This window comes from Ovis canadensis, chromosome 10 (genome assembly GCF_042477335.2).
Source record: "Ovis canadensis isolate MfBH-ARS-UI-01 breed Bighorn chromosome 10, ARS-UI_OviCan_v2, whole genome shotgun sequence".
Taxonomy (NCBI): Eukaryota; Metazoa; Chordata; class Mammalia; order Artiodactyla; family Bovidae; genus Ovis; species Ovis canadensis.
Genome location: NC_091254.1, coordinates 84,270,218 through 84,283,513, shown reverse-complemented (window position 1 = coordinate 84,283,513; position 13,296 = coordinate 84,270,218). Strand labels below are relative to the sequence as shown.

At 39.1% G+C, this 13,296-nt stretch overlaps 1 protein-coding gene across 2 annotated transcripts in view; it reads left to right on the top strand.

Annotated features, from left to right (window-relative positions):
• Positions 1-13,296, top strand: part of LOC138446662 (ATP-binding cassette sub-family C member 4) — a 188,176-nt gene that overhangs the window by 91,790 nt on the left and 83,090 nt on the right. For both annotated transcript variants that reach the window (XM_069601880.1, XM_069601881.1), the window contains 4 exons: positions 598-738; positions 1,589-1,626; positions 2,003-2,097; positions 3,814-3,960. In XM_069601880.1, the coding sequence (XP_069457981.1) occupies positions 598-738; positions 1,589-1,626; positions 2,003-2,097; positions 3,814-3,960 (421 nt within the window). The remainder of the gene's footprint in view (positions 1-597; positions 739-1,588; positions 1,627-2,002; positions 2,098-3,813; positions 3,961-13,296) is intronic.

The following is a 13,296-nucleotide window of genomic DNA, read 5'->3' as shown; positions in this document are numbered from 1 at the left end:
TACAGTAGGCAGCAAACCTTTGGCCCATGTGTGACTGTGTAATATATTCTAAATCCTACAGACAGAAACAGACAGCTGCACTAGGTCTCCTTTAAAATCACCTAGCAGTTTTCTCAGTATCCAGATTCTCATTGTCCATACCCAGGATTCTGGCTGATTCTGATGAGTATTCACAACTGTCAAGTTCCACACTCAGGAACCACTCTGTTGTCATTGAGAGGCACACATAAATTACATGGATACTTATATATCATTTCATGTATTATTTTGGAGAAAACATTGGTATTTATGCTTTAATCAGGTATTTTGTACATGGGCAGTTAATCATGCTGTTTATTTAAGCAAAGCCACCTGAAAATGAGTAGCATTTTGCAGATGACATTTCCTTTTTTCTGATAGATTTCTAGAGTTGGCATGGCTGGGTAAATGCACACATGGTTTGGCTCAGTGTTTCCACACTCTTCTCTCTCTGTAGAATCTTGCCCTCCTACTAGCATATGAGTTGTGTCTATTTCACCGCAGCTTTGCAGTGGAGGTTATTGTTGATTTAGGGTTCATTATTTAAATTTTTGTCTCTCTCTGCCTTTCCCTTCCAAGACCGAGAATATACAGGTTACCCTAACTGAGGAGACCCGTTCGGAAGGAAAAGTTGGTTTTAAGGCTTATAAGAATTACTTCACAGCTGGTGCTCACTGGTTTATCATCATTTTCCTCATTCTAGTAAACCTTGCAGCTCAGGTAAGGAAGGCTTTTTATTTTTATTTTTTTTCCATGGAAAAACACCCTCTTGTTTATTTGATTAAGCAAAAATAAAATAAGGTGAAAGGAATAATTTTTATTTTGATTTGTGCCCTAAGGCTGATATTTTTAATACTATTTATACTGTGTTTACCTTACTATAATATTATTATTTTTTAATATGTGAATTAAAAGATTTATTTCAAATAACTGGCTCATGAGATTGTGGGATCTGTCTGAGTGAATCTGAAAATCAGAAAGGCAGGCCTGCAAGCTGGAACCTCAGGCAGGAGCTGAACCTGCTGTCTTCAGGCAGAATTTTTTCCTCCTCCAAGAAGCCTCAGGTTTTGCTCTTAAGATCTTCGACCAAGTGTATGAGGCCACCGCAGTGTTGAGGGTGACCTCCTGTAAATTCTGATGATGGATGTGACCCTCACCCACAAAATACCTTCACAGGAACATCTGAACTAGTGTTTTGTTGAATCAGTGGAGACTGGTATGGCCAAACTGACAGAGAAAACTGGCCGCCACCTTACCTATTAAGCTTTTATCCTTTGAAAAATCCTGACATGTATATAAATACTGTGTTTTGCAGTCCACTGGGATTTGCATTGAAAAGTGTTATATGTGCAAGGCAAAATAAGTGAAGCTTGGTGGTGGTGTGTGTACATGACAGATTCTAGAAATAAACAATGTCTTTTAGAGATATTAAAATGTAGCATGCCATCCCCTGACCTGTGGTCAACTGGGGTGTAGGGCTTGGCACAGACCTGAACCCAAAGGTTCCTTGTGAGCGAGGTGTGAGGCTCAGTGATGTCAGTGTGTGAATGACTGTTGTTTCCTGCTCCAGGTTGCCTACGTCCTGCAGGATTGGTGGCTTTCATACTGGTGAGTGATTCCTGGTCTGACCCAAAGTGTTGTGAAATCTACACGAACCTTGCTTTTCCACAGAGTCGGTGGGGAAGGAGGGGGCTTGTACAGCCTCCTCTTCTGACTCTCACGTAGTTTCTCTGAAGAAAAAGTAAAGATCCTGCTGGTGGCGTGTGACCCTCCCGTGATCCTTAGCAGCTTCCTCACAGACAGTTCAGAGAGCTGAAAGTAATGATTCAAATTGAAATTTTTTTACGGTAGAGAAACACAGGGCCCTGTGAGCTGCGAAACACTTTGCAGCATAAATCCTGTCTCCTACATCAAGGATAAATTTTTTTTTTTGTATTTACCTAATTGTATCTATGTGTAATCTTTTTTCTTCCCTGTTCCCTAGGGCCAATCAACAGAGTGCCCTGAATGTCACTGTTAATGGACAAGGAAATGTAACTGAGAAGCTCGATCTGAACTGGTACTTAGGAATTTACTCAGGTAAAGTTGAGTCATCTGGTCTATTATCCGAGAGTCTGAGTCGCTTACAATGAGCCCATGTGAGCAACTAGAGCTTCCAGAAGTAATTCAGTAATGTCTTAACAGATTAAGTTTCTGAGCCAGCCGCATTTATTCTGTGAATTAATTAGAATAATTATTTTAAAAATCTGCTAGAAGAAAAGAGGTTGAATGAAGACTTTTAATTTGCTCTGTACTGGATTTTGGAAGTTAAACCAGCATTGCATATTGAGAAAATCAGCCACTGGAAATATGTGACTATTGTCTATTCAAATAGGTTGCTTTAGCTAAATCTTATATCATTTTATGGATGTGTGAGGGGATTAGAAACAGATCCCCACCTTATGGTTCAGATTGTTCCAATTCTTTCTGAATGAAACTTGGCTTTTATTGACCTTGGTTGAAATCCCCTGGCAGCCAGGGTCCCAAATAAAAGCATTACTGCCTCGCAGGTGTACAAACTCTCCTTCGCCACACTGCTCATCTCTTGGGTTTTACTAATTACTTAAGGCAGAAGCTAAACAGGGAGAAATCCAGTGTCTGGGCATTAGGGTTCCTTCTTCTTTCCTGAGATCACAGTGTTATTATGTCCATAACTGTGTGATTAATTTAACATCTGGCTTGCCGACTAATATCAACACAGCTCTTTGTTTTGACACCAGTGCCTAGAATATATGTGGCATTGCATACTTTTAAATGGAATTCCTCTTCTAAAATTTTAAATATTCACACAGGAAATATACAAGCTTTCTGCAAAGATAGAGTGAGTTATCTTTGTAAGAACCCACTCATTGAAATTTTTTATGTATTTTGTTGATCTCTTGCTAAGAACTCTAAATCCATTAGCTATTTACCTTCTGAATTGGTGGCCTATGGGGGCTTGAAGGAGGAAGGTGGGGGGTTTATGTTGTATACTCATATAGGATGGTGGGCTAAGGCAAATGCCTGTTGATGGAGCCGAGAAAGTTGAATAACTGTCAGAATTTAAATACTGAAATTTAAATTTCAGAATTTAAGTGTCTCATCAGAAGGGAACAAAGTTCTTAATGGAATATTTATTACAGAAGTTATCCCCCCTCTGTTTAGTTCAAAAGATGTTGGGAGGGTACTCTAATTTTTATATGCATAGTGATACTCATTTCTATCATTAACAAAATGTAATTTAAATGCTGATGTTCATTTATATTTATAATTTGTATTTTCCTACAGTTCAGTTAGATTTTTTGCTTGCAAGTTTATGTGGTATTTTTATACTCTTTAAAGCTACTTGGGTTTGTCTATAAGGACATGATAGTATTTCTTCTGTTTCCTATTCATTAACATGCCGATACCAAAGCTTTTCACCATTTTAGATTATGAGACGTAATTATTTTGAAATGTGAAGAAGAGAAGACTAACAACTTTTAAAAATTCTTCTGAGTTTTATTGAAACTTATAATTGGATTAGGAAATACTGGAATGAAATTTTATTTTACACTTCATTTCTTTCCCCCTCATGAAGTTTATATTTAATGAGAGGAAAATAGTGGTTTTTGTTTTCTTCTTTTTAAAATGTATGTCATGAATGAGTTAAACTCTTCTAGAATCCAGATACTTGATGGGGTAAGGATATAATATCTTTATAAGCTGTTTGGCATGGCTTAGCCTTCTTGATTCAAAGGCAGAGATCTTGGGCTTAATGATGTTTCTTTATTTCAGGGTTAACTGCATCCACTGTCCTGTTTGGCATCGCTAGATCTCTGTTGGTATTCTTTGTCCTTGTTAGTTCTTCACAAACTTTGCACAACCAAATGTTCGAGTCCATTTTGAGAGCTCCAGTACTGTTCTTCGATAGAAATCCAATAGGTAGGTCAGACACCAGATTTTAACAGTGTGTCTTGTTATCGTACTTAATTAACACCTGATTCCTTTTTTTTAAATTTAATTCTTTTTAGCACCAAAAACATTTTGTATTGGGATATAGCCAATTAACAACGTTGTGATGATTTCAGGTGAATAGTCAAGGAACTTGTAAATATGTCTTGTTATCATACTTAATGCCTGATTACTTTTTTTAACATCAAAAACATTTTGTATTGGGGTGTAGCCAATTAACGGAGAAGGCAATGGCACCCCACTCCAGTACTCTTGCCTGGAAAATCCCATGGATGGAGGAGCCTGGTAGGCTGCAGTCCATGGGGTCGCTAAGTCGGACATGACTGAGCAACTTCACTTTCCACCTTTCGCTTTCATGCATTGGAGAAGGAAATTGCAACCCACTCCAGTGTTCTTGCCTGGAGAATCCCAGGGATGGGGGAGCCTGGTGAGCTGCCATCTATGGGGTTGCGCAGAGTCGGACACGACTGAAGTAACTTAGCAATAGCCAGTTAACAGTGTTGTGATAATTTCAGGTGAACAGTGAAGGAATTCAGCCACGCATATTCATGTATCCATTCCCTGCCAATGCCTGATTACTTTTGACATTTGAATTGCTGATCCATTTTGTACAAAAAACTTTACTGATATTTTTTTTCCGCCATGGTGTATCTGAATATAAGGGCATATAAACTTTTATTCCAATTTTGTATGAGTGTGAAAATATAGATGTATGCTCACTTTGCAGAATGATTTAAGAGCTGATTCGTGTGGCAAATGAACCTTTCTACATTCAATGCAAACATATTTACATATTTTGTGCTTGTTGTTAAAACATAGGCGGTGTTACAAATTTCAGATAGGTCTCTACTCAAACGTTGTTACACTGAATCTCTAATCAAGACAAGGTATGGGGTTTTTTCTTTCATTGCCCATGCATATCTAGGATCATAGAGCTTTGACTTGTGCCCGGAGTATGAGATTTACCTAAAATGGAAATGAATAATTAATGGACATCCAAGATTAATTTAATGTAGATATCCTCTTCAATTAAAATAACCGTATAGCTTATAGTGGAGTTTGGGTAACATGTAAGAGGCTTTGTGGTACATACGTAGTAGGTGGATGCTCAGTAGTAAGTTTCTCAGTCTGAGTGTCCTGGGAGGTTTCCCAGTGTTTGGTTACTCCACCTTGAGGCCTTCAACCTTTCTTACTTCAGAATGTAGCCTATGTTTCCATGAAGAGGTGATTCATCAGTGGATGGGTCCACTCTGTCTACTTGACTAGACTTGTGCTGAGGCCCGGGGTGACTTTGTTTTTGCAGTTGATGATTGACAGGACTTGTTGAGGCAGGAAGGTGGGCTACAGAACGGACAGAAGTAGCCTTGGCCTGGCCATCAGCTAGCCATGTGACCAAGGCCAAAGGAAGGTAGATCTACTGGGCAGGCAGATCTCAAGGGAGGATGTTGTCTGTCTTGGTTTTGAAGTGTGTTCTGTGGAGCCAACTGCCTGGGTTCAATCCTGGTGCTAGTTACTAATGGTCAAATTTTAATTAATACTTATATGTTGGTTACTCTGTGTCTCAGTTTTATCTGGAAAATGAGATGCTATTCCCACACTTGCCGGAATGTCGATACTGTTAGAATTATGCAGGTGAGTACATTCACAGCGTTTAGATCAAAGTCAGGGCCTTATGATTCTTCGAGTCAATGATCACATGCTATGTGGGCACTTCGTCTCCTGTGAAATGGGAATAACTGCTGCCCTTCCTGTATCACTGTGTGAGGTTTAAATGAGGCTGTTGGTGCAGCATCTTGTGTAGATTTATCCAGCACATGTTTCATCCAAGCACTGGGTGGAGCACAGGATGGTAAGCTGCAGAGGCCCATACAGATCTCGTCTTACTATAAAGCTGTGGAGACAAAGTAATTGGAGGAGCCCGTGCTGTTATGGTTGTAGTGTTGCTCCACTTTTCAGTTAATGTGAAAATTACAGTCATAATGTTGGAAGCATGAACAACCCCTGTAGGCTTCTCCAGACGCTGGTTAATTAATTATTTAGGGATTTGGGCCCAAGCATAAATCTTCAAATCACTCATCTTACTGCAGCTGGCACACTAGGGTGTATCTTGTCTCCCTGTCCTGTGACTATTAACAGGACCTGATTCCTTCAAGAAAATAGAAGCCCAAATAGTACTCCAAAGACAGGCCTGCCTTGCCCCAAAGGTTTAGGAGCCATGATTTATTTATTTACTCTGTTAGTAGAGTAAAACTTTTTTTTAATGAAAAATTTTAAGTGATGAATTTTAAATTATTGTTTGAATAAAAATTTCTTATACTTTTTGTACTTTTTTTTATTTTGCTCTTCTTTGGAAAAACAAGTAATGTGTAAGAATTATGCTTCATAGTTGAGATTATTGATTATGTTTACCCTAATAGTTGTAATATTTTTTTTAAAAATCCCCTTCTACAGCAGAGAGACTGACTTGCTCAACTTTTTGCTTCTGTTTTGATTTTTTATTTCTTGGCATGTGGGATCTTGCTTGGCTCCCTGATCAGGGATCAAACCCACAACCCTTGTGTTGGAAGATGAAGTTTCAACCCCTGGACTGCCAGGAAGTCCCTCAACTTCTAAGTTACCTTAAATATCTGGGTTTAATTCAACAAAGCTCCAGCATAAAATTGTGGGTGATTTGATTTCTAGTCTGTTTCCCCTGTAGCATGTAGTGATCACGAAGTGTGTATCTCTCCAGGATATCCTAGGGGGTCAGTACATTTCCTATGATTTCAGGATCCTGACAGCCACCCAGAGTTAGAAAAGTGATGAAAGGAAGGGCTTTGGGCTTGGGATGGTGAAGTTGGAAACTCAGAGAGAGGCCCATCGGGTCTGCGCCTTCCCCAGTCTGCCTGGATTTGTACTCACCGCACCAGAGTTCCCTTGTTTCTACTTGTCTCCAAGCCCACTTGTGCCAGTGGGTTCTCAATGACCCTGAACTGGATGGTCACAAGGCCTTGTACATTCATTCATTGGTGGGCCCACTCCAAATGTTCTGTTTCTATTCTGATGCTTCATCCCAGATCTTCATGAGTTTTGCTAGACACTAGGGGAGTAACTGGTTGTAACTGCACTGGGTGTGCTAAGAACCAGGGTTCTATGGGAAGTTGCTGAAAACACCAGTTGCTCAACCAAATTCGCAAGTTCCCTTACTTTCATTGTGTTTATCGTATTCTATGAAGGAAGGAAGCGTCAGCCTAGAAAGTGCGTGGTTTCTCTGCCTACAGTTTAACATTCCAGCAGTGCTCCTGTGGCTACTTTCTATTTTGAACGTATGTTTTGATGCACGAGCTTTACTTTGTTCATATAATGTGATGCTTCATTGCCTACTGGAGTTTTATTATCTGTGTGTGGCCTTAGAATGGCAAAACCAGGTTTCATTTTTTCCTTTTCTCTTCCTATTCCCTCCCGTTATCTCACCTATCTCTGTTTCACTTTTTTCCTTTGACGTATTTTGGTAATGGTGTGTGAGTGCTAAGTCGCTTCAGTCCTGTCCGACTCTTTGCAACCCTATGAATTGTAACCCGCCAGGCTCCCATGTCCATGGGATTCTCCAGGCAGGAATACTTGAGTTGGTTGTCATGCTCTTCTCCAGGGGATTCCCCTGACCCAGGGATTGAACCTACTTCTTCTAAGTCTTCGGGTACCACCTGGGACACCCCTCAATAATGGTATTATATGTTGACTTATTTAGTTCTTAAATTTAAAAAAAAAACAACTAATTTTATTTATTTAGTTATTTTTGGCTGTGCTGAGTCTTTGTTACTGCTTGTGGGCTTTCTCTAGTTACAGCTTGTGCGGGCTCCTCTTCCTTGTGTTGCACAGGCTTCTTTTTGCAGTGGCTTCTGTTGTTGTGGAGCACAGACTATTAAGCCTGGGCTCAGGAGTTGCAGCCCTCGGCTTGGTTGCTCCGAGGCATGTTGGATCTTCCTGGACCAGGGATCAAAGCAGTGTCCCCTAATTGCAAGGTGGACTCTTAACCTCTGGACCACCAAGGAAGCCTCATTAAGTTTTTTTTTTGAGGTTGTATTTTTAATGAATGGACTATATTTATATATTTTTAATGTGTACTTAATTATGAATTTTTTTTGCTGCACTACGTGGCATGTGGGATCTTAGTTCACTGATCAGGCATCGAAGCCACGCCCCCCTGCATTGGAAGGTGGATTCTTAACCACTTGACCACCAGGGAAGTCCCACTTCCTGTGTGTGTTTATTAAAGATCTACAAGTTTGCAGGAGCCAGAGCAGACATTTCTTGTATGTTTTGATTGCAGCTGGGTTTGAATAGTACCTTTTGGGCATGTGGGCCGCGTTCCTGTTCTATTTGTCATGTCCACATCTTCCTAGCCAACCTTTGTTTTCTGTCTCTGAAGTCGACGTTTACTTGCATCAGATCTTCATGCTCGGGTAACACAAATCGCAAGTCAACAGTAAGTCATTTAGAAATTCAGAGATGATTTCTGTTAAAAACCCAGATTTTGTTTCCCTTGTGAGGACAAAATTTGTTTTATTTTCTACATCTGGCACAAGAGGGCAGCATGATCTACATTATTTCAGGGATATAGTATAAAGGGTACCTTCCTGCAAAATCTGGTTGTTTTTATACTAAAGCTTTCTTGGAAATTCTATTTTTATGGCCTGAGGCTCTGTATTCTGTAGTGTTACAGTTTTTAAAAGCATTGTTGAGGTTCATTAAGTCTGAAACATTAAACTCTTGCTGTCCTGAAATAACTAGCAATTCAAAGGTGGTATTTGGATTTCTTAATTTATATGGTTTACCCTAGTAACTGAAATAGGCCACTGCTGACATATTTACTGGATTTTATTTTCATTCCTAAAGAGTAGAATATGATCAGTTGTGTGGAAGATATTATGATCAAGCACTTTTCATCCACACAGTCAGATTTAGCAGAAATATTTTGTCTTTATCAAGTGTCTAAAGTTTCACCCTTTGATTTGGAGACAAGATGAGAAGATAGTTGTCCTGTTTGTTCCTGCCTAATTATTATGGCAAAACACTTGGCTTAGAGCTTTGCATGTAATGGATTCCAGATAGATATTTGTTGATTTCCTTTCTATTGGCTAATTTGGCTTTAAGACACTGAGCCACGGTGTCGGTAGATGTTGTGTATCTTCTCTGAGGAAAATGCAGTCAGTTGGGTTGTGGCTAGTATGTTTGTTTCACACGACTGATTTTTGTGCTCTGTGTGTGTGTGTGTTAGTTATTCAGTGTTTAAAAAGTACAAATTTATATATATATATTTTTTTAGTAGATCAAGTTTAGTTAGAGCTAATGCACTGTAAAAAAAATTCACTAATTTCTTTTGTTATTTTTATTCTTCTGGTAGTACTATGGTTTCGGAGTACTTGTAACTTAAAACAGAAGGCAATGGCAACCCACTCCAGTACTCTTGCCTGGAAAATCCCATGGATGGAGGAGCCTGGTAGGCAGCAGTCCATGGGGTTGCTCAGAGTCGGGCACGACTGAGCGACTTCCCTTTCACTTTTCACTTTCATGCGTTGGAGAAGGAAATGGCAACCCACTCCAGTATTCTTGCCTGGAAAATCCCAGGGACAGAGGAGCCTAGTGGGCTGCCGTCTATGGGGTCGAACAGAGTCAGACATGACTGAAGCAACTTAGCAGCAGCAGCAGCAGCAGCAGCACTACGGTTTAAGAGAAGACATATTTTATCTTCCATAATGAAAAATCTGGAATTTCCCTAAGTATTAATATTTCCTACTTGACTGCGTGGGAGATGAGGCTCTGTAAATTTCACCCATGTAAAATACTGAGAATGAGGAATTGAGTTTGGGGCAAGGAGGAGGAGGGGTGGTCGTGGTTTAAATGATTGCTGTTTCTTAAATCTGGAAAGGGACTCATTAGCCTCCACTTCAAGTTGCTGATGAACTCATGAAGTAGTGGAAAGTAAATTGAAAGCGACGTGCTGAGCTTTTTATACTATTGAGAATAACCATCTTGCTATAGTATTTATAAACTCACTTGTCAACGGACTGTTGCCTTGCTAGGAAAAAGAGTCATTGGTAGAAAAGAAGAATAATTGTAGGGATCCATGTCTGTTTATTCAGTGCAAATGACCACTGAGGTTTGTGCTAAATGCATGTTCTTAACAAGGATAATATTTCAGCACTGTTAAAATTACCTTGACGATAATAGGCCTGTTAAATTATAGCTCTATAAGTTAGGCGGTAAGATGGCTCTGCTTAGCGCACATTAATCTATGCCTGTTCGCACAAGTGATTCTGCTGAGCAGGTAGCGTGTTAGAACAAGAAATACTGGTCCTAAAACCTCTGATTTATGGTAGGTGTTGTTTTGACACAGCATCATTCAGACGATTTACAAGGCAAGGCTTCGTGTTAAAATATTTCACCAGTGTCATCATTAGTCACGACATAAATATTCAGTAGTGATGCTGGAAAATTGGTAATACACCCATTCATGCCAAATCACTCGCTATGTTTCCTTTCAAGTGAGATCTGTTGTGGATATGGTTTAAAGAAACTACGGGTTTTCTTCCTTGAGAGCAGATGAGCTGTAAGAAATTGAGAATAAGAATAATAACTTTTTGACAGCTTTCCTGGACTCAGTCTTGCCTAGGTTGCTTTGAATTCTGGCTTTAGTCCTTCAGTTCCCCTCTCCCCCTCTTTTTCTTTCCTTTCTTTGCTTAATGCACATAGTAAAGAACATATTTCTATGTACATTAGTTACAGAGGCTTTTTGTCTTCAAAGGAAGAGGTTAGTCATCATCTGAAAAGCTTTGTTGCAAAACAAAAACACACATTTCCCCTTTCAGTTTTCCTTGTTATTTTTTAACAAATGTGAGTGACTATAAGGGGAATATCACAAAAGATCGCATCAATCATAGTGAATCTCAATGACCACATAAATATTATTTTTTCAGGTTTGAATGAAATAGCTAATAGTCTGAAGTAGGTGTGGTAATTAAATCCTGTTGGCTTGTGACATATTGAAAATATGTTTTTCACATAACAATTGCTATATGTACTTAAACTCTTATCAGGGTGATATTAAGTCATATTTTATGGGAGTTGCTGTGTTACTGCTAACAGTATCATAAAAGCCTTTGTTAGGAGTTTAAATAGTTACATAGTTACATATATTTGATTGCTATTGTTATTTTGTCAGTAATCTTTATAAAGGTAATTGTTATAGTGCTTGTCTACTCTTGGTAAATATTGCACCATTTTGGTGTACATTTTTAATCTGTCAGTGTTCTGGTTACTCATTCATTTTTTTGTCTGTAATAATCATACATGGAAATATTGATAACTTAGTAACAGAGAAAGCACTGTAGTTCTCTAATAAAATGTTAAAAAAATAAGATTTGAGAAGCTCGTAGTGGGTTCAGAGTGCTAGTCCGAATTGTTGTTGTTTATTCACTAAGTGCTGGCTGACTCGTTGCAACCCCATGGACTGTAGCCCTCTGTCCATGGAATTCTCCAGGCAAGAAGACTGGAGTGTGGAGCCATTTGCTCCTCTATGGGATCTTCCTGACGTAGGGATTGAACCCTCATCTCCTCCACTGCAGGCCGGTTTTTTAAACCACCGCACCACCTCAGCGGATCATAAGGATGACATTTTATTTGATTGCACTAATACTTCCTAATATTATAGTATACATAGATTGTATGTATACATACATACTTCATTTTAATATATGTATTGTCTCAGCCTTCAGCTAAATCAGAGCCAGGCAATGTATGGCCTCAGGACTTCACTGTTATATTTCAGTTTCTGGCATAAGTGTTCTCAGTTATTTGCCATTACCTTATGGGATGTGTGAATTAATAGTACAGTTATCCCTTGACATATTTGGTGATTGGTTCCATGACCCCTGTGGATACCAATGTCTGAAAATGCCTAGTGTCACATATAACCTATGTACATCCTCCCATATACTTCAAATTGCTTACAAGCAAATTGAAGTTTTCCTTTCAGGAATTTTTTTCCCAAATATTTTTGACCAATGGTTGGTTGAATTCAAGAACCCATGGGGAGGAAGTATAATTCAAATAGTGCTATCTATTGCCACCCCCCAGATCTCTCTCACACACACACACACACACACACACACACACACACACACACACAATTACTTCAACCTTTAGCTGTTTGTAACAGAAAATACCACAAAGTAGCCTTATGACATAGTTCATCTTTTCAGTACATCATTTCAAGAAAAATTGGCATAATTCTTTGAGGTCAGAGTCACCATCAATAAACACTGAGAAGCATATCAATTTGTTGTATTGAAAATTCTGAGTGGTTCTGCTTTATGACCTAAATCCTTCCCCTCAAAGATTTAATATAAGATTGATATGTGGCACCCTAAGGCACAGTTTGATTTTCATTTTCTGTTTTTTTTAAAAAATGTTTTTACTTATCTGTTTATCTTTGGCCATGCTGGGTCTTCATTGCTTGCTGCACGGGCTTTTCTCTAGTTGAGGTTCACGGGCTTCTCATTGTGGTGGCTTTTCTTGTTGCAGAGCTTGGAGTAAGGTTGTCTGGGCTCAAGAGTTGTGGCTCCAGGGCTGGAGAGCCCAAGCTCAATGGTTGGGCCACACCCATCCGGTTGCTTGCTCTGACTTAGTGCCTCTGAGCCATGTGGGATCTTCCCAGATCAGAGATCGAACCTGTGTTCCACAGGAAACACAGGTTTCCTTCTTTACCATCCAGCCACCAGGGAATCCCTTGATTTTCATTTTCTAACTGAAGACTTCATATTATGTTAACATTTCTTCCCTGCTCCCCACCCCTCTCGCCTTTAGTTTTTAAACATTATTATTATTTGCCATCAAGAAAATGGAAAAAATCCAAATATTACAAATATTGAGCCAGTGATGCTTATTTCACAGTTGTATTTTCAATCTCAGTTTTATAATGCTTATAACAATTACAAGTAAAGTATTATTTAGGTGTCTATGTATTGACTGTGTCTTATGTTAGCCTTGTGCACTGTGCCCTCCTGAGTATATGGCGTTTCTGGGAAAGCCTCCACTTCCAGGATTGGGCAACTTTACCTGCTTAGTAAGGATTTGTTGAGTGGATAGAAGAAAGAGGGTTCAGGAATGTGTTTGAATGTCTCCATGCTGTGATCTCAAACAACAGTGGAACTTCACAGACGTACAAGTGAATTAGAGCTGTTTTTTCCTTCATACTTGTTTACAGTAAATTTAATCTTTATAGTTTATTTTCACAGGTTGAGCTTTTAATATATTTTTATATGGTGG